Source organism: Neodiprion pinetum, chromosome 7 (assembly GCF_021155775.2).
Source record: "Neodiprion pinetum isolate iyNeoPine1 chromosome 7, iyNeoPine1.2, whole genome shotgun sequence".
NCBI classification, from domain to species: Eukaryota; Metazoa; Arthropoda; class Insecta; order Hymenoptera; family Diprionidae; genus Neodiprion; species Neodiprion pinetum.
Window position 1 is genome coordinate 25,632,176 of NC_060238.1, and position 21,286 is coordinate 25,653,461.

Genomic DNA, 21,286 nt, shown 5'->3' on the forward strand with positions numbered 1-21,286 from the left:
TCCTACTTATATACATACCGTGGTCATTGGAATTTCCGCTCGTTATCAATTCGTCGAACGACACGTAACGCGTCAATATGACAATGCATGTTCTTTTATTAACAGTAAATATCGCGTGTATACGTTTGTGTGCGTGCCGGTGTGCGTGCGTGTGTGTTAAGTGCAGTGTTTCGTAAATACCAGAATATACAACATTTTTTTCTCAATATATATATATATATACACATAATATATCCGTTATAAAATACATTTAAAATTAAAACATCTGGATAAAATTAGAAACGTGAATCAGGTGAAAGTTGAAATCTCCTAATTATTTCAGACTCCGCGTAGACCGACGTAAAATTCATCTATACAAATATATAATATATCATAGGAATAATAATCAATAAATTAAATATACACAAACGTATCTATGAGAATAAAATAAGAAACGCGAGCCGAGTTGATAAATCTAATTGTAAGATCCGTTGTTAGACGAGACTAGAGATCGCATGTACATTGTATATAGATAAAGTTAGAATCTAGTTCGCGAAGAATTTTTATATAACAATTAACACAAGCTGCTACGTCAAGTTATTATAACCGACTAATAATTCTCAGTAAGTCGACGAATCCGGGAGTGATTTGGGGTACCTGGAAAACGAAAGTTCACGTCATCGCAGGCATGCGGTGGTTTTGGAGTTGGACGAGGAATTTGGAAAAAATGCTGACCTGTGTCTCCTCGCGATTTCCAATTCCACGGGCCCTTCCCTGACGGCCTTGAAGAGTTCGATGACCTCGCGATGGGTGAAGCCGCGAAGAACCTTGCCGTTCAGGGTGAGAATCTCGTCGCCTGAAACGAGAGGCAAGGCAAGAATGAGTCCGTGTGAAAGGAGGCGAACCGAACCGGGAGAACTGATTAAGAATTCCAGGCCTCGCCGAGCTCGCCGGCTGAATACGGAATGGCGGCCCCTTACCTTGAAGAAGAGACTTGGAGGCGTCGGCCTGGCCCCCGGGAAACACGCGCCTGACGAAGATGCCCATTTCACCTCGGGGGCTGTCTCGTCCCCCGACGACGCTGAAGCCGAGACTCGGACGGCCGAAGCCCTTCTCGAAACGGGCCGCGTGTCTGGTCGGGTACCGATGCGCTTCCAGGATCGTCTCGGGGGCCGAGGAATCCAGGGGAAGGAAGTCCGGCCGTCGACGATGGTCTACCACTCCGGAACCCGACACCGGCACCCGTCGATCCCGATCGTCGCAGAGCGAGATGTTCGACAGCGTCTTCGCGTTCTCGAAGTACTCCGTCTCCCCAGGAAGCAGCGTCGGGACGGAACAGACCTGAGGAACGTTCTCGTCGTACGCCGTCAGCAGCTGGATCTTACTGCCCGTGAACGACGCCAAAAAGTCTTGAACCGCCTGCAGCGACTCCATCGTTCCCAGGTCACGACCTTCCACCTCGACGATCTCGTCTCCCAGTCTCAGTCTTCCGTCTCTGTGAAGAAATGGATTGCTCATGGTCGAGAATTTGTTGAGGCAAAATTTGGAGCCTGTATTTGACCATGCCAAGGTTCGTGTAAGCCTACTTTGAAAGAAACTGAACCTAGAAATTTGAACCTTTCAAGTCATAGAAATTTAAGGACAAAAACTACATCGAACCTCAAACTCCTACAAACCTAAGTACCAAATCCTACTTTGTATCCAAGTAAACCCTGACAAGTGACAATTGGATTGGACGACCGGTGCAGGTGAAATCCTGAACACGGTGTAATTGGCGATTTTAAGCGATTGTCTATTCTCCGAGAACCGTACGCGATGTTAACGAGCGAAAGCGGCACTTATCGTTGCGAGGATTCAAGAAGGCGAGTGCACAAGTGTACAGGAACAGTGCCAAGAGTTCGGAGAATTTTTCATTTCTCGAAATTGCACAGCAGTCGTCAAGCTCGGACGATGTGTCGAGATGGAAGTTTCACCTAATATAGCGATACGTCGAAAACCGCTAACCGACTTAACAGAAGCTGTTGCAGTAATGAAGGCGTTTACCGCGAAGAGAGCACACAACCTGACCGATCGTCGAGCACATTCCTTCTTCTCTCTCTCTCTATCTGTCTCTCTCTTTCTTTCTCTCCGTTCTTTTCCCAAGAAAAGCTTTTACACCGTTCAAGCCCCGGTTTTATCACGCTCTTCAATACGTGTCGTACGCGATCTGAAAGCTGAACGCTCCGCGTGTAGGTACGTACGTATAATTCCGAATGGAAACCGCGTAGCTTCGCGGCTTCGGTACCTGGGACGACTGTCGTTTGAGTAAACTTGAATATCTAAATCCAGTCGTTCGGTCGCTAACGAGGAACACAGTTTCACAGGGTACGAGAAGATCCAGTTCTCGACCTTGACACGACCCCGAGAAGTTTCAGGGACTCTTTACAAACGGTACGGAGGAACGAAGGGAATTGAAAAAGCTACGAAAGTGACGCTGACGGGAGGCTGAAGAGTCACTGATCGATGCGGAGAGCCGGTAAGCAAATCAGGGGGTTGACGGATGCATCCCACTTTCTCTCTCCACGATCCGTGATTTAAGGGAGGGGGAATACAGCTTGGACGGTCTGTAATCGTACCGATTTTTAGGATTTTTTTTTTTTTAAAAGAGATCCTATACACGTAGTATAATTTGAGTTTCAGGGCCTTATTATTTATAGTTTCAACAACATTTTAGGATTTTTTCATCGAAATTGATAACAAAATGGCGGCATGGAGCATATAAGTAGCTAACGACTACGTTTTCAATCCGGTGGCGCAGATTCCTCGGCCGATTTTTATCCGATCGGCACGAAATTTTGACACAATCATTAAAACATGTTTATCGGTTCGTTGAATTTCAATTCTGAATTTTTTTTTCAACATTTTGGCTACGAGATCGAACTCGAAAAAATGTTTTCAACTCGAACATTTTTTTCCACCTTTCACAAGTTGGACAGTAATGTCAAAGCGATGCGCTACCGCAAGAGCCCTCGAGCTTCTAGTCGTTCGCTGCTTGTACGCGCCATTTCGCCATTTTGTGGCTAATTTGAATGAAAGAATTCTAAAATGTCCTTGAAGCTGTAAATAACAAAGCCGTCAAACTCAAATTGCTTCAAGTGCTTTCGTTTCCTTAAAAAAAAGCTTCTAAAAATAGGTATAATTGTAGACCGTCCAAGCTGTAACCCCCCCTCGTTCCCCTTGAGACGTTGCAACCATATACCTGTGGGCAATTCCTTTGTCCTCGAGTTCGACGACGACGTAACGAAGTCGGTCGGACCTCTGACGAGCGAGTCTGATGCCGAGAGTCTCGTTGGGATCGTTCTTGACCAGGTCGACCATCCGACATCGACGCTGACGCCGGACTCGCTCGACGACGTTGCCACCCTGAACAATGTCGGCGAGGAACCTGGTCTTCTCCCGCTGGAGTCTCGCCCTGTGCGGCGACGCGACGACAAGGCCCTCCGTCTCGGAAACCGGGATCTGATTTATGCTGGGTAGGATGCGGCCGGAGGTCGTTTGGTGCCAGCGCAGTCCGTCGAGTCCGCTCTCCGGGCGGTCCGGGTACTCGCTCGGCGTCGAACTCCGCGTCGGCTTCTCCATCTCCGAGTCGACGACGCTGCTCGTGTCCGAGCTGTCGGCGCGGTTGAGGCTCAGCGCCTCGGCCTCCGATGCCGCGGCCGATTCACCTCGGGGCCCGTCGCTGTCGTATCCGGACTCGTTGGAGCTGACGTAGTGCGAGGAGAGACGCTGCTCGGCGCTGGGCGCCGAATTCCGACGCTGAGACCGGAGCGTCGGCGCCGTTTCCGGGTCGGCGAGGTCGACGTGTTCCGTCTGCTGATCGTAGCCGGGGCTCCGGTACTCGGAGTAGGAATTGCGCCCCCCCGTTCTGAGGTAGGAAGCCGCCGTTCCTCCCGGGCGTGATCGGCGTCGACCCAGCGTCGTCGTCTCGACGGCGTCGTCGGTTCTGATGAGCGATGGAAAATGCTCCTCGGACACGGTTTTGAACAGTCGATCCGATTCCGGTCGATGAGAGACGGCGGAAGGAACGGCGTGACGTTCCTCGGGTAGAACGGAGAGCTTGGACCTGAGGAAGGCGTACGGAAAGCTGGTCTTCTTTCCCAGCTCCTTCGATTCCTTGCCGCAGTTCGGCTCGCGGAAATCGCAGCTTACCGATTTCCTCGCGAGATTAACGTCGGCGTTTCCATCCGCGTAATAGTCGCACGAGTAGAACGTCGTCCCGGGGTTCGGACTCTCCTGGACGCGTTCTCCCGGTTCGAAGACATCGTCGAGCAGCTGACCGGCCAGATTGTCGCAGGACACGGTCTTTCCGCTCTCCTTCCCGCCGATCCTGAGGTCGATTCCCTCCGAGGGGTCGTCGCCCTTGACGTAGGTCAGGGTCGTGTTCAGCTGGCTGGTACTGCAGCTTCTGAAGAGCGGTGCCTGGGGGTCCTTCTCCGGGGACCGAGTCGAGCGCAGGGTCTGAATCCCGTTCGACTTCCGGTTGCTCTGGGTCTGCTCGTCGGCGACGCTTTGCAGCGACCTGCGGTTGCTCTTGGCGGAGTTGAGCATCCCCGTAGACCCCATCCTGATGAAGAACGACTTGAACGGCGATGCGGACCGCTGCGGGGGGCTGAAGAGCCGCGTTTTTTCACCCGGGACTTCCGGCACCCCAACGGGGGACTCGCGGCAGCTGACCCTCCGGAAGGAGTCTATCTTCTTGCTCATCCTCCGGCCCCAGACACCGAGTCCTGAAACGAAACGAACCGCGATTAGCGGGCCTCGTCGATCAGAAAACCACGGAGGCTAAAAAGGCTAAAAAGGTTGCGGAACGCGACGACATATGGTAGCCAGGAAAGACGCCGAGTCGACGAATAAGAAGCGGACGAGCGGACGGCACCTGGTTCCGCGTATTTTGGGACTAGTTTTTAGAGATGTCAACCCGACCGGCATACCTACGCCCAGTTAACGGCACCCGGTGCGTGCGGCGAGGGGCGGAAGGCGGAAGCGCGGAAAGGAGGGGGATGAGCCGGGACCGAAACGCCTCGGTTTCGAGAAAGGACCCAGGAACGGACCGAACGAAGAGGACCTCGTCGAGCCTCGAGGTCCCGCCGACGCTAACCAGCCACGGAAAAGGTGCGATCTTTCGGAATTAGCGCCGGTGTTCGAACGAGCCGCGATCCGGGCGGGATATTTTTAAAACGGACGACGAAGAATGCAATTCTGCACAACGGCGCAAAACACCGCTGCCTCGACCCCGTACCGAGGACACGGAAGTCGTCAGAGCGCGCAACCGTGTCCACTTAGACTCGCCACGCGACATTATCAATTCTTACCTCGGATTGCGAAAGGCTAACTACATCACGGATCGTGCTCGGCAGCAGCGCGGAGTCTGCGAAATCGACGCGCTTCACGATCGCAGGCGAATTTCGTATTCCAACTACATTCTGAACGGAGCCTGGATTCCGCGTATTCGAGAGGACCGGAGCGTTGTTGAAAAAATTGTACGACAAGGTTTCTTTATTTTTTGGTGGGGTTTTTTGATACCAGCTTACCGTTCAGCCGAACGGGATGTTTCTGGGGAATGTTAGGTTTTCGAGTTTGCTGAATCCTAAAGTTACTTACATTTTCATTCGTGACGTACAGTATTTTTGCAAAATACAAGATACTTGTATAAAAAAGGCATGACAACGATGAAAAAACTACCATTTCATCATGACGAACTAAACAATATTTCTTATAAAATTAAAAAAACAATTTCTTCGTGAAATGCACTCGACATTCCGTGTTCGTTCTTTTTGCCTATGAAACCTTTGCTTCTTCTCTTTTGTACTTCTTCGAACACGTTTCCGCTTTCCATTTTCCGTTTCCCTCTTTGTATTACATATATTACCGCGGAGACCGGATTCTACAATAAAAATGAAATCTTTCCAATTGCGGTACTGAACTTCTTTTCGAAGAAAGTATCAATTTATTTATCGTTTCGTCCGTAGTGTGGCGTGAAAAAGAAAATCTTATCTTCGGTTGCATTTGCGCGACAAAAAAAAAAAAAACAAATAAATATCAGCCGTAAAAATCAAACACCTTTCCGCACGGTACTCGGACCGTACAGTTTAAAGGGGCACGTTCTATACCGCGAGGATATCTTTTCTTACAGCGACTTAGGAGGGGGAAGCGACACGCGCGTTGTTGGAACGGCCTTCTTGAGCTAACGTTTGAAAGTTAATAGCTTCCGTTCTTGTGTACAGCTCCTAACGGCAGGTGTTATGGACCGGATTGTAGAAAGGTAGATAGGTACCTGTAATTGGGTCTTTTTCTTCCGTTTCGTCGCCCCTTTTATTTTCGTCTTACTCGCCCCCCCCCCCCCCCCCCCCCCCCTCTCCTCGAAGTTTCCATAGACCGTCCCCAGTCGGCTAATGGGATGTCCGAGCACTCGGTCAATTTAGTGCTGCCGAGCCGGCTAGACGCTAATGGCGCGATTCCAATATTTACGGCTAGCCTTTCTCAATTAAAAAGGAAAACAAGGATACGCGGCCGAGAAAACTTATTTAGTATTTTAATTAAATATTTCCCACAGGTGCGTCGCGCATCGCGTGGCCGCACATTCCTCGATCGTTCGATTATTCCTAGATCACTCGAGATCGTTGCGCAATCCGATCCGTAACAACTCGGTCTCGTCGGCTCCGGAGCCTCGTTGAGCCCTGGAACCAGTTGCAGGAACCATCAAACGCGGCGAAACTCGGTTATAAAATCAACCTGCAGCGACAGCTAATCTCGCCTCGAGGTCTCACACGCCTCGCGACTTATCTGTATTTTATATGTACATAGAACTCGGGACTCTTCGTGGCGTATAAATCATTTTGTCACCTTGGCTCTTTTTTACTGCACCGAATATACACACGTCCGCGGTACCAAATCCCTGCAGCCCGTCACACGTGAACTGGTATTTCAATCCTGATAAAAAGATTCAAAAAAATAGGACTACAACGAGTCGCTTTATCTTATACCAGGTATAATTCTTTCTTCCCTGACAACAGCTTCGCCGGTTTCACAACCTCTCGCCTAGCTTCGAAACGACGAGAATTAGGGTAACGTGTGCAGGTTACAGAGTCGAGGCGGTAATTGTAGCACGTATGAAACAGGCTATACCCGAGCGAGGGGTTTATTTCTCGTCGATTTCATGCACATCTGATTTCAATATTACAAAGATTTCAGGGATTTCAAGAGATTCCAAAGGATTTATCAAGAGAATTTAAATTCTTTCAGAAGACTTCGAAAAACTTCGAGAAACTTCAGAAGATTTCATGAGATTTGAAAAATGACAAGAGATTACAGAAAATTTCAAACATTTCAAGGTATTTGACAATATTTCCGGAAAAGTGTGCGCCATATTCCAGGAGTGATTAACCCCTCGTACTCAAGCTATACCAGCAGGATATTTTCCGAAAGTGATACACACGAAGCAGGAAGAGAAAGAAGACTCGGACGTGAAATAACAGTCCGCAAGTTCTTGGTCGTCGTCACGATCACCGTAATCAAGAGACTGTCAAACGGCGATTAAACACCGGTTGTAGCTGATGAAAAAGGAAAAAAAAAAAAAAAAAACACCTTACGGAAAACACACACGCAACGATCGGGTACCAGGTATATTACACACGGCTGATGCGAGAGATACTCGATCTGCGGTACCTTTTTGTTTTTCCGGCTCGTGTTCCACGATGTAGGCCGGGACCGCGGTGACCATCTGATAGTCGGTCTCGGTACTGACCCGGGTGATGCGGCCCGATTGGTGGTCGGGTTCGTCCTGTCCATCCTGGTAGTTGTCCAGCGGTTGGACGTTGAGGTTCAGAGGCTGGTCGCCGCAGCTTCTTCTCGCCTGTTTCGCTCTCGGCGCCCTCGCGCCACCTCCGACGCTCTGGGTCTCCTCCGGAAACGGCGGGGATCCGACCGACGGCGACGGGGGTGGCGTACAGAAGGACGAGGACTCCTTCGGCGGCCTGGGTTCGCCACCGACCCCCTCGACGCTGTGCCGCTTAGACTTGGCCAGTCGCTTGAACATCGCAGCACCCTGTAATCGAAAAACGTTTGTTTGTTCGTTGGTTTGTTTTTTTAACGGTCGATGACGTCCGGAAATTCGAGTAACTCTCGCGCGGCGCGGTTGCAAATGCACATCTTCGAGCGAAATCGATCTCTCTCTCCTGCGGCTGCGGAAGACGAGTTTTTTACACGATTTAATGTTCCGTAGAGTTAACCCACAATTGTTCATTCTGAGTGAATTTTTTTGTTACCTCAACTTTATTTGCCGATGTTTTACAATAATTAGACAGTCAATTTTGGTTGGGAAAACTGAGAGACCTTTTTCTGCGATCCTTAAACAGTACCTGGATCTTATTTTTCTTAAAGATTTAAAAAAATCATCGTTGCAGAAGGACGTCATTTTTTTTTTTTTTTTAAATTGGGGTGAATTTCACCCTGCGCAGCTGCGTGACCTTTACGCGATTCTACCAAGTTGTGACAAATTAGAGGTAAATTGCAAAGAGTAAAGGCCAGCTGGGCGACTGGCAAAGGAGAGGCTTGAAAAGCGCGACGAACGCGTGCGCCGCAAGGACGAAACAAGACTCGATCTCTCGTTGTTGAGCGGCATAATACACGGTGCAATTATGCGGCGGCGATACACCTGCTGCCAATCGATTACGCAACGCTCCGGAGTCGGACCGGCGGCGAAGAATTCCGTACTTTCACCGGGTGATCGGCGGGGGACCTTCGGGGCGTCGGTCCTAAAGGCGGGCTAAGGGCGTCATTATCGGGGAGGATCGATGACGCTCGGCGAGGAAGATACCGGAGAGAATCGCTCTCTCGTATACTCGGGGGATTTGGCACGGCGACAAGTCGCGTGCCTTTTGGTAACGCGCCGGAGGAACTCTCGACTAGCCGCAAATAGCGATCCGGGGGTAAAGACTCCTGGTTATAGATAGCTCGCGCTCTCTTGTATGGCCGAGTTCTGCGGGCCGATGCTGACTAGCGCTCTGCAGAATGCGAAACGGGCCCCCAAGACACCCACCCCCCCTCTGCAACCAGACGCGTCTCTCTAACCAACCGCGCCTGTAGAACCGCGAAGAGCGACGATGATGACCGGCGGCCGACGCGGCTCGCCTTAACCCAAATAAATTGAGAAACAAGAAACGAGACAACCAACCGGCTTCTGGGATACACTACTGTGTTCGAGATACCAGGAGATGATAACTTACAGCGTTGCCTGCAGTTTCGAATCGACTCGATCCTAGTGTGTGCTAACGGAAGTAGTCGATTAACTTTTTGCTAACTGGAGAAGGAGGAGAAGAAGAGGAGGAGGAGGAGGAGGAGGAGGAGGAGAATTAGAGGCGGAGTGCGGACCTCGTCGCACAAACAGAGTGGACCTTGTTCCATGATGCGTCTTGGAATCGTAACCGCGGCTTGTACTTGCACGTCTCGAGAATGAGAAGCGTATGCAGATAATACGGTGTAATTGTAACCAATCGCGAGTCACCTCGGACGAGGTCGACGTTTTGTTTCTCTCTTGCGTCGCCAATCGACGTACTAAACGCGGTGACTAACTTTTAGTGATTTTTCGAGCTAATTCGCCAACGAGGCAACTGCTTAACTAATTCGAACCCTCGAGTGAATATGCAAGCGTGATTCGGAGGATCGCTCGAGCGATAATTCGTGGCAGGGTTTCGGTGAAATTAGCAAAGTGAACGTAAGTGAAGAGCCATTGTCGAGAACCTTAGCAAAGCTCTCCATTAGCGTCGGTCAATCGATCGTTGATCCTTATAACAATATAATTGACGGCGAGGACGATGGCGTGTTTAACCGGGGAAGGTCACGGGGTTAACGTTCCTCTGTCAACACCCGTTTCAGAGTTAATAATACCCACGTGTGTCTGCCAAGCCTGCACTCCCCGAGCTCACGAATAGCTCGCTAGGTATACGACACAGAGGCCGGAGTGGAGGCCTCGGGCACTCACACGAAGGAGAATTTCCGCTTTTCACAAACTCTAGTCCTCGACGAAGTGGAGACTACCTGTTGCACGTCGCGTCGCGGAGTCGACGTGTGGATAAGTCGAGCCGGGGTCAGAGGGCAGGCGGCACGCGTCGCGACGCTCCGCGATGGCGGGTCGAATTCGGAATATGAAGGAGGAAGAGGAAAGGAGAAGGAGAGATGGAGAGATAGAGAGAGAGAGAGAGAGAGAGAGAGAGAGAGAGAGAGAGAGAAAGAGAAAAAATGAGAAGGCTAGGCGTCGATTCGGGAGTGAGGACACCGAGGAGCCACGGCTGGGCTGAATTTGCATCGGAAAGCCTCTCACGTTCGGAGAGGATAAGGCGAGGGAGGCTTCGAGAGGAGACGAAGAAGACGAGGCGCAGGGCGGCCTTTGTACGCCTCTTGCCTTAGAATTCGTTCTTTTGCCCTCACACCGACTCCCACGATCAACTACACCCAAAGACCTTAGCACTACTCGACTGCATTCCGAAGGGTTCGCCGCTTCCTGCACGCGTCCTCCAGGCAGCCTTGTCCCCCGCTGACTCCCGCTCCTGCATCGAGAACCGACTATCGGAAATTTTAATTACCATTTGTACGATGCGGGACATTCGTTGAATGAATATTATCACCGTCCGTCGTCGCGCCGCCGAGTCATTCGAGGTTCAAGTACCCTTCGGACGGACGTCGTCTCTACTATTATACTTATACCTCGAAAACTGAGTGTCTCAGACTCGGAGGAAAACGCACGTGTCGTCCCAGTACTCGGTCGTATTATCGTTCTGGGACTCGAACTCACGAAATCGTCTGTCTCGAACCGAAAGAGCCTTCGGTGCTGGCCAAACGCCGTTCGAACCCTGTAACGGTGCTCCGTAAGTACTGCCGAGTCCTGGTTCAAACGTTGTTTGGATGTCGGTCGAAGCTCGACGAGATTTTCACACGAAACGGAGAGACGCGCTCGATGACCAGCGAAAACGAGACCTTTTCCGCTTAGACCTGCGTTGTTCCAACGTCGAAAATCGAACAGCACGGTGGCCTCGCGGTCAGAGCGGATAGCGCGTGTTACTAGCAGCGTAGTACCGCATGACGGAATTAGTATTCCGTTGTCATGTCGCAGAGCGTACGACGCACTCGGTCGCACCTCAAGACGAGGAGAATGCAACGGCAATAGTGGCGATGAAAGCCTGTTGTGGTTGTATTACAGAGGTATACAAGGAGGTGGGCAGGTATTACGGGTATTACTGGGACATGGTCGTGCCACAAGCCGGGATGAGGGGAGACGGTGCCTGTTTTCCTCCCTTTGTGCTCCTCCCGAAATCGACGACCCTGGCTGGTTCACGAGTCGAAATTTAACGCCTACATTTCACCCTACCAAGGTTCGTATATATCTACTTTGAAGAAAACCGAACCTAGAAAATTAAAGTACCGAGCCCTGCTTTGACGCTCTCGGTAAACCGTTGAACCTATTTTCATCGCTGTTCGATCTACGGCTCCTCTATTGGACCTGTGACTCCTCATCTGTGGATATATTATTACAGCGACATTCGAGTGTTCACGATTAATAATCCGAGGATTGTTTCGACATAATTTTGACGAGTTTTAACGACCTTTTGACTAATCGAATATACAGAAAATAGGATTAAACGCGTGTGATCAATCGGAATCGTTCAATCTTTATCAGCGGGTTAGAATCTTGAGCGTTGACGGAGGGTTTCAAGCCGGCAGGCTTAACTCGGTAAATCGATAAATTTTTGACAATTTTACCGTCAAATTAAGGCCTGACGTTGCATCGAAGTAGAACCGACTTTACTATCTTGAAGCCCTACGTAGGAGCTCCTCTAAAGTAGGAGCTAAATTTCGACTCGGGTTCGGTGACGAAGAGAGGGACGCGGTTAGCGAGAGAGGCGATCAGTCAGCCGGCCGCGGATCCCGTGAATGCATAATGGTGAATCATATCTTTTGAGAGAAGTAGAAGAGAAGAAGAAGAAACTAGATCATTAAGCCACGCAACCTTGGGTTTCTTGCCAAGTTCAGTGCACTCCGGCATCGACACGGTGTTCAGGTCCCCGCACACACGTACATGCGACGACCTCCGCAGCTTCTGACTCCGCGTTACTCCGAGTCCCTCCGCACCTCCTCCTCCACCTTACCCCCCTTTCCCGTTCTCCGGAGAGGTGGCTCGCCACCATCTAGGCATATCCTAGTTTTTGTCTAGCCGTTGGCTGGCTTCTTCGACGGACTAGTCTCAGGTAGCCCTCGAGCTCTGCTGCAGCTACCGCTTTTACTTACTCCCGTCAATCCACCGGGGCAATACAGAAACGCTCGGATCGAACCATCTACGGCGACCGCAGGATCCTCATCCTCCCCCCTGTTGCCGCCCATCCCGTTCCCTCGACACGACGCGATCTTATTTTCTTTATTACGCGATGTCGTGGCGACGATGAGAGGCGAATGTCTGTTCACCCTGTAGCCGATGGAAAAGGAGATCACAAATGTCCGAACCGATTCCCGTCGTTTCGAAGGTAATTCGTTCCGTCGTCAACATTTTTCGGAACTGCCGATCCTTTTCCAACTTTCGCGTCCTTTTCTGGACGACTCGGTACTGTTCGGACCCCGCTAGGTCCCCGCGATAATAAAAAGGGGGAAACGTCGATCCTCGATATCCTGAAGCGTTGAAAAAAACTCGTTTCGAGATCGCGCGTGACTCGGTCGCATGATAAACTTTTACGAGTCCAGCGGAGGGGCGAGGGGGTCGCGGGGTCCGGGGCCCGACTCTTGCGGTTCACGCGGCCCGTGTGCAATACCCCCGTCTGCGTGTCAGGATGGTCAAGTTTTCGAACCACGACGACTGTCAGCCCACGTTGAGCATAGTCCTGCAGCGTCCTTCGACCCGGTTGACCAGTCTCGGTACCCTTCTGTCGCTCAACATCCGATACCTACACCTCCTTCTCGGATACCCGCCTCGCCACGGCTCGGCAGACATCCTTTTCCTCCTGCCCGAGCCTTGTTTAGCCGACGATGTGTCGCACCATCGGATCGCAGGACGAAATCACGAGAAAATTCAATATCCTAGACGATCGTTGAGTAATGAATTTACGCTCTTCTCTAATGCTTTTCGAATCTTGGATTCCTCATGGAAAGAATTTCGATTTTTTAACGGAAATAAGAATCGGATTGATACACCTGATTAGAGTTGGTGATTTTTTAACTTTATTTGTTTTTTAAGGTGCTACTCGAAAAATTTACGACAAATACTGAAAAAAAACCTTACGGACTTATATATATATATATATATATATATGTATTAGTTTATTTGTTTCTACTTTTGTGATACTGCTATTTCGGCAATAAAAACTGTTAACCAAATTTCTCCGAGACGATTAATCTTTCGGGTAAAAGACGAGGACAGCCAACTGCGGAATTGTTGGGCGCAGTTTTGCTGTTGATTGGTCAACGATTAATTGAACCACGAATCAAAAAAAAATAAAAATAAGCTAATACATTACAAGCCCGTAAGGTATACACATAAAAATAAATAAAAGTACTTCAGTAATTGGTCAGCGACCTCTAAATATTTTCCTATCTTCTTCAGGTTTGACGACAATTTTTTTTCAGTATTCGTGACAAATGTTTCGACTGGTGCGTTGAAAAAAAAAATAAATAAAAAAACACCGTTAAAAAATGAGCCACGTTACACCTGCTGCGAGAGGCGTTACAGAGCCGGGCACGAAACAACGTATTGTTTTAGGATTGCGGAGCGGCCGGATAGACGAGCCTAATAGGTTGAAGACACGCTCCATGGAACGCTGAATCTTCGGTGGACCGGATCGCCTGTAGTACTAGACGGTATCGGTGTAAAACTGCGGGGTACTATCGGTACCTACCTCCAGGGTAACGACTGCTCGCCGTCTACCTTGGGAGGCTCGATCGAGAAGCGCTGAGAGGCGCCCGTCGGGTCACGGTCCGAGTGAATTTTAATTGCGACAATATACTTGCAGCCTCCGCGAGGAGGATATAAGGTGCCATTTCGGTCTCCCGTGTCCGACGGAATCGTCGCGAAATACTTTCGACGACGTGGAATTTGCCTCGATGACAATTCCGAGAGAGGATCTGCAAGCAGAGGCGGCGGCGGGGAATTAATACCGCGGAAAAAGAGTCGGAGGCGACGTATTTCGGAGAGTGAAAAAGAACTCAAGGTGGCTCATCCGCGTTTTACGGATTTTACGCCTACCTGCGACGGTAATTTTGATTAAAGCGAGGCCTGCGCGTTGCACCTGCCTCCTTCACATCCGTCGCGATTTCGATTAATTTTAATTAGAAACGCTCTGAACGACGGTTGCTCGAATTATTTCGTTGTAGCTGCAGGAATTCGCGGCGATGCGACGAGCCCGTTTCTGCCCCTCGTGATTTTTATCCCTTCGCTTCGCTTCATCGGCCAGGGTTTGAGACTCGTCGCGAGAATAGCAGTATGAGATACGTCTGCGAAGTATCGGTGGAGTTGTCAAGCCTCCGGAGATTCGGAAGAAGCGATCTTTGCGTTGGACTTCAGTGCGATATCAGACCCTGATTTGACGATAAAAATGTTCGAAATTTACCGAAATGCCAAGCTTAGGCTCGCTTGAAACCCCCCTTCAAACGCTCAAAATCCTAACCAGCTGATTAAATGTTCATCGATTCCGATTGATTATGGTGGAAACACCAAAAATACGATTAAAACGTGAGGGATCAAATTAAAATCCCAATAAATAAGAATTGGATTACAGACGCGTTTCATCGTATTTTCTGTATATTCGATCAGTTGAAAGGGTTTTTGTATTCGCGAGAACGTTGAATGAATACAGTTGAAACGCGATACTTAATTTTCAAATGTTATCGAAACTCGTCAAAATTATGTCGAAATAGCCCTCGGATTATTAATCGTGAACACTCGAATGTCGCTGTAATAATATACCTATATGTATATGAGGAGTTACAGGTCCAACGGAGGAGCCGTAGATCGAATAGCGTGAAAATGGGTTGAATCGTCTACCGAGAGCGTCAAATTACGATTTGTTACTTTAATTTTTAAGAATCTGAGGTTCGACGTAGGATTTCTAGGTTCACGTTCCTTCAAAATAGGTTTACACGAGTCTCGGTAGGCGCTAAATTTCGACTCGGGACGGTTCTCCGCCTGCTACGGAGCCTCGACTTCAAAGAGAGAGAGAGAGAGAGAGATAAGCCAAGGTAGGTATAGCGGGCATAATAATTGTAGCGACGAATGCTCGACCCATTAGCCGTCCGATCCGGCTACCTGCCTATTAATTTCCGAATGAAAGAAGGAGGAGAACTGCCGCTGGTGCTTCTGCTGGTACACCGTGCGTCGCGCGGAGGCGAGAGATGGCATTATCATATGCAGCTATGCAGTCAGACACGCCGCTTGATTATTTTGTACGATGCAAGGCCATCCTCTAGGTATGCTTCTTCAAACCTCGGGCTCTCCTCGCTCGCCTCGAGATCTCCTCGCAGGCCGAGGGTAAATACGCGACGGACTCGCGTCTAGTACTTATGCTCGACAAAAAAAAAATAAATAAATAAATAAAAAAAACATAAAAAATGTACGAAAAATTCACCGTAGGGGTTCGCCATCGAGAGTCCGTGCCGATGGACGTGTGCGAGAAATGAACGTTAAAGTATCGCACAAAAGCCAGGGTCAGTCGGGGTCACCCAATGCGATTTGGTTTATGACCCAGGAACACCTCCTCTCCCTCCCCCTCCCCCCCCCGCCCCCGCTCTTCTCCCTCTCCATATTATTGTACTTTGCGAATGATTTACGGCCGGGACCTGTTTATTTTTTAAATTCTTTCATTTCTCTCCGCGTTACGTTTTTTTCTTTTTTTTTTCTCTCTACTATTTTGTTTTCCCGTTTTTCTTCCCGCCTCCCCCGACTTTTTCGCATCTCCTCGCAACTCTTCCACACGCGCGGTACCCTGTAACCACCGACGTACACCGCGGCAGAGAGTAGAATCGCATTCGAATTCGAATCGAGTCAACGTTCCGGCATTCGATCGTCCGACAACACACGCAGCGACGACGACAACAATGCGAAGAACGCGAGAACGCGGGATTACAACTTACCGATACTTGCCTAGTTCGTCACCATCACCAATGACGACGGGTGGCTTTGTTTTCCTCTGTTGTTACACTCGCGGTACAACGACTAATCGTCCAACCGGTCGTTTGGTGCAAACAAAGTTGTCCGCGCTCGATCGGCGGGACGTACGTAGATCTCGTCACACGCGGCGCGAACTTTGACCCCTCGGGGGTTGGTCTCCTCGTTAACGGGATTAAAGGCACACAACAAACTAAGGCTCGCGCACGCGGGTATATGTCGCGATTAGTTTAGGTAGAAGCGGGAGGAAAAGGCGAGTGTGTGAAGGAGAAAACGAGCGGCAGGGAACCCGTGCGACCTCGATCAATGCCGTGCGCAGACCAGCGCAGACTGTCCGCAACGGGGAACGTAGAGAGACCGTGATGTGTCGTGGTTTCCCCCACCCGAGCAACCCCACTCTGCCGCCCCTAGGCCGTGACACGACCGACATGAACCCAAAACCGCGTGTTTACTCGACCCCCCCAGGCGGGATCATTGCCGGACGATCTTCTCCCACCCCCGATGCATCATGCGCTCGGTGGTGATTGATTCGATCGAAGGTATCCGCGGAATTCACATCCCTGGATACCATTTCCTTGTTCTCTTGTGTATGTTTCTTGGTGGTTTTTGTCAGCAAACTCACCGTTTTTCCATTCTTCCCGGGTCGAAATTTTGGTTCGGAACCTCCTTTGACGCTCCAAATCGTAACCAGCTGATAAAGGTCCATCGATTACGGTTGATTACGATAGAAATACAATAAATACGATCGAAACGTATGAAATCGAATTAAGAAGTAGGCTCGGGACTTGAATTTTCTAGGTTCAGTTTCCTTCAACATAGATTTATACGAACCTTGGTAGGGTCAAATGTAGGCGTTAAATTTCGACTCGGGTTTGTTTTAGTTTTCTTCGTAATAGTATCGTCACTCACAGGTTTGCTTTTGCCCCAGGCTTACCCTTCAGCTGCATGCTCATTTTCTACTCCGCGAAGCGTGCAGAGACGCTGTGGAAGAGTGGCTAATAGCTTCTAATGACGAAGTCAAGTCAACTTGCGTAATTTCGTACCCAGGTCTACGTCATGAGCAACGAACGCCGTGAGAGGAGGTGGAAGTATTGCCGGTGCAACGAGGCGGCAAGATCGTCTTGTGTGACTCGGATCCAGTTGTGGGAACTTTAATCGTCAATGCTCGGCCAGTCGTTGAAAACGTCTTCATGCTTCACCTCGTGGGTTCTAACGCCAGTTTTCTGCCGCTCTCTTTGCATTGCGGGCCTGAAAAAGCACCTCCAACCTCCAATCTCGTTATACGAAATTACAGGGTTACGCCGTAAGAACAATCCAGTCTTGGCAATCTGCCGGACAAGGCTGTTCAGTGATGAAATCCATCCCTTTTGTGGAAAATACACACCATGATTCCAGGTGCGTTTCGCCGCGTTGGCTCCTTTGCACCGATGGAACTCTCCTTGCCACGCGATCCAGGATCATTAATAATTCCGCGTAGCGTGTACGCACAGGAATTGGAAAGGTACGGTAGACTGGCAGGCAGGCTGGCAGGCAGGCAGGCAGGCAGGTATAACCTAATCAGTTTTCACTAGCGTAGTGCCCTAGCGGTGGCCGCGCTCTGGCGTGTCTAATTGAGGCATAGGATCGGAGGATGAGGGGGAGGAGAAGAACCGGGAGGGGGATGAGTGCTTTCTTTCATTTTTACCAGCGAAGAGAATTCCCGCGTCGCTCGAGGACCCCCGGCGTTAACGATGGGTAAATAGGTATGCGGGTGAAATGCGCGAATTCCTTGTTTATTGTTTCGCGTTCTCTCCTCTCTCGCAATACGCCTCCGTGCGCAATAATTACACGGGTGGGTAATCCAGGCAGGTGAAAACTTGAAAACGGTGAGAACTGAGATGTACCGTCGCCGTAACAACAGCCGAAGCGTCGTTAATTCCAGGCGTTCGTATTCTCATCGACGAAATTCACTATGGCCGACGATCACAGATGGACCCTGTTACGATATGTGCGACAGGTGCGATCCTTCCCGTGCCGCAGAGCCGCCTCAGGCTGTGCTCCGGCCGGACACGATTCTATTAACCCGTTTTACCCCATTGCGTGGTATTATAAGGAAAATAACGTGGTATTACCGGGCAGCATTACGCCAGCCGGCTTCTACCGCGTGTTTCGCTTGCAGATCCGACGATCCGCGATTCCAAGCGACGGAAGAAAGGTGGAGCATGAGTCGAAATTTAACGCCTACGTTAAAGGAACTCCTACGCATGGCTTGAAGGTAGTGAAGTAGGTTTTATCTCCATGCAATATCAGACTCTAATTTGATGGTAAAAATGTTCGAAATTTACCGATTTGCCGAGTTTCAGGTTAAACGTAGGCCTTGTCCTTAGAGTTTTAGGACTTGAAGAATCAACGTAGGATTTCTGGCTTCAGTTTCCTTCAAAGTAGGTTTATACGAACCGCGGTGGGGTCAAACGTAGGCGCTAAATTTGGATTCGGTACAGGAACCAGTCTGTGGCGAACCGTGGACGACCCCGTGTCGAAATTGATCAAGGACTGGTAGGAAAAATCAAAAACAAGAATATAATGGTTAGATCCAGGTTGATTGGCCTATGATTACGGGTAACCTGCGGCTTCGCTTCCATTTCAAATGTGCCGTGATCCGTCGGTCCGCCGGGTCGGATCAAGAAACGCTACCTGAGCCCGAGGCGATCAGCGAGCGTTCCGGGCAACTGCGCTGCGGCGCTACGCCGCAGGACGAAGCGATAAGTGGCTGGATCCCTCGATCCTCGATCGTCGCTCCCCGGCGACAGCGGCAGGTCGCGGTTTTCGGCCGATTTGGCCAGGGTGCTTGCGGGAGTGCATAAAAGCTCACGTTTCACCTTCGCCGGCCATCTGCCGCCCCCCGACAATCGAGATAGAGGGATAATAGAGCCAGTTCGCGTGATCCTGCCGTGCCGGACAGCCCGGTGCCTTCTCCCCGAGTTCTCGTGCCAATGATTGCAGAGTACTCCGGAGTAGGATGTGACTCCTCGGCCGACACCGACGCGGTCCTGATGCCTAGGAGGCCGCTCTTTCTCCACCTTTTCTTTTTCCCTCTCACCTCTTTCCACTCGCCGTATGTACACACGGGCAAACGGTTCAGTCACCCGTCCGTCGCCCGATGCACGCCTCTTTGTTTTTCTCCTACTCCTACGAGGCTTCATTTTTCTCTCTCAAGCTCTATTCCTGGGCCTTTTTTGTTCCGCTTCTTTGTCCGCGCTTCTCGCTTTCTCTTTATCTGTCCGTACCGCGAGTTCCCTTCCGGCTCCACGTACCTACGGAGCTACGCACCTATAAACGGCCCTTTTCCACCTTTCTCGCCGTCTCGTCGCCAACCCGGGACGGAAAATTTCCATCGAAGGAACGAACAGCCGATCTCTCGCGGCATTTATCCGTGCGCCAATCCTAACTCGCACTGCGCAATGGAAACGGTGGGCAGGTATGTGTGATTCCGAGAAAAGGAAACGAGCGGCTAATACCACCATTAAGTAAATTAAACCAATTATACTACTCGCCGAGAGAGGCCGCATCGTCGGATTCCCCGCGTAAATGCACCTCCCGCAGCCTCCTCTTCCTTCTCCTCGACGGCTGTCTCTGCGTCTCGATGTGGCCCCGGGGTATCATCGCGTCATCTCGACCGCCGTGTCCTCCGGGCAATTGTCAAACCCACATCGATTAAATAGCAATTACGACCGCAGCGTCTCTGACGCCACGGCGCCACGCGTTGCGATACCTTCAGGGAGGAGGATCGAGGAGCGAGGTAAGCTCCGCGCGTGACGGTCCACGGAATACGGGACGACGATTCTGTCGCAATTTTCTGCAAGCTGTGTAAAACGTGGATCTGTTGAAGAAAAAAAAAAAAACAATAAACGAAACTAAAAAGGAATGGGAAAGACCACCTTGAGCAACGCCGAGCCGCTTGATGATAAGAATTAATAAAATGTCATCAGTTTTGCGGTTTCGTTCCGAGAGGAGGTGTAATTCATTTCCACCCGTCGACGCGCAAACTTTTCGTATAAAAGCAAAGGGATACGGTGTCTACCCGACGTCATATTATACTAGATTGTTATGTTGTCGTTGCAATGGGTGAGTAGCTCCCGCGGTCCCTTATCGCGATTTTTTTCGCTTTTCGACATCGGCGTATTCTCAATCCAGTTTTCCGTTTTCCGTTTTTGTTTTTCTTTTTTTCTTTTCTCATTATTTTTTGATCATTTTTTTTCTCCCTGCGTAGTTTGGGATACTTGTTTTGATCAACTGTACGCGCTGCCTCGGCCTCCAGAGGATCTCCAGGCAGGCTGGTTACTCCTACGAAAGACCAAAGGTTGAATTCTCTCTACCCTCGCCTCAGGAATACGGACCACCACCGGTGCAGAATTATCCCAGCTACAATTACCCTCAGCCCCCTGCTTACAACTATCCTTCACCTCCGCCTCCACCCCCACCCCCACCCCCGCCACCTCCACCACCTCCTCCTCCTCCTCCACCACCACCGCCTCCACCACCTCCTCCACCACCTCCTCCGCCTCCACCTCCACCCCCGCCTCCGCCTCCTCCCCCACCACCACCAACATATTTGCCTCCAGCTCTCCCGCCCTCGCCTCCGCCCCCGCCACCGCCTCCACCTCCACCTCCTCCGCCCCCTCCTCCTCCGCCAACCCCAAGTCCAACTCCGCGTCCAATATCCACACCAGCACCGACATATCTGCCCCCTGTTGGTTCCCACCCAGCAAGTGCATCGAGTTCCGCAAGTGCGAGCGCGTCGGCGAATTATGGATTCAATAAAACACCATCCGTGACGATCGCTCGTCCACAATCGACCGCGTCTGCATCGTCTTCGGCATCGACGCCTAGTTATAACTATCCGACACCTGCGCCCCCGAAAATCCCAGCCCCGTCGCCGCCGCCGAGAACCTATTTGCCTTCGTCGCCTCCGTCGCCTCCGTCGCCTCCGCCGACGCAGAGCAGGAAATACTTGCCACCTAGTGGATAGTCGGAAAATATTATGTATGCTGCGAGGGGCGAAAATTTGATTATGATAAACGGTAATTTGATCCCGATAATGACATGTGCGATTGCAATCTGTATCGAATTGTTCATTGATAGTTTTTTGAC

At 50.4% G+C, this 21,286-nt stretch overlaps 2 protein-coding genes across 3 annotated transcripts; both read right to left on the reverse strand.

The window, feature by feature from the left end:
• Nucleotides 1–78: 78 nt before the first annotated feature.
• LOC124222951 (uncharacterized) lies at nt 79–16,474 on the reverse strand. 2 transcript variants are annotated; one of them, XM_046634476.2, is made up of 6 exons: nt 16,133–16,474; nt 7,684–8,062; nt 3,218–4,745; nt 960–1,474; nt 715–835; nt 79–636 (listed from the first exon to the last, which is right to left on the reverse strand). In XM_046634476.2, exons 2-6 carry the CDS (start codon nt 8,051–8,053, stop codon nt 600–602), a joined length of 2,571 nt encoding a protein of 856 aa, XP_046490432.1. In that variant the 5' UTR covers nt 8,054–8,062; nt 16,133–16,474; the 3' UTR covers nt 79–599. The 2 variants fall into 2 exon arrangements, with proteins under 2 accessions (XP_046490432.1, XP_046490431.1); XM_046634475.2 differs by having other exon boundaries at nt 16,123–16,474.
• A 4,113-nt stretch (nt 16,475–20,587) lies between these two features.
• On the reverse strand, nt 20,588–21,271 carry LOC124223761 (uncharacterized). The gene is made up of 2 exons (XM_046635997.1): nt 21,094–21,271; nt 20,588–20,883 (listed from the first exon to the last, which is right to left on the reverse strand). Exons 1-2 carry the CDS (start codon nt 21,269–21,271, stop codon nt 20,588–20,590), a joined length of 474 nt encoding a protein of 157 aa, XP_046491953.1.
• Between the last annotated feature and the right edge of the window lie 15 nt (nt 21,272–21,286).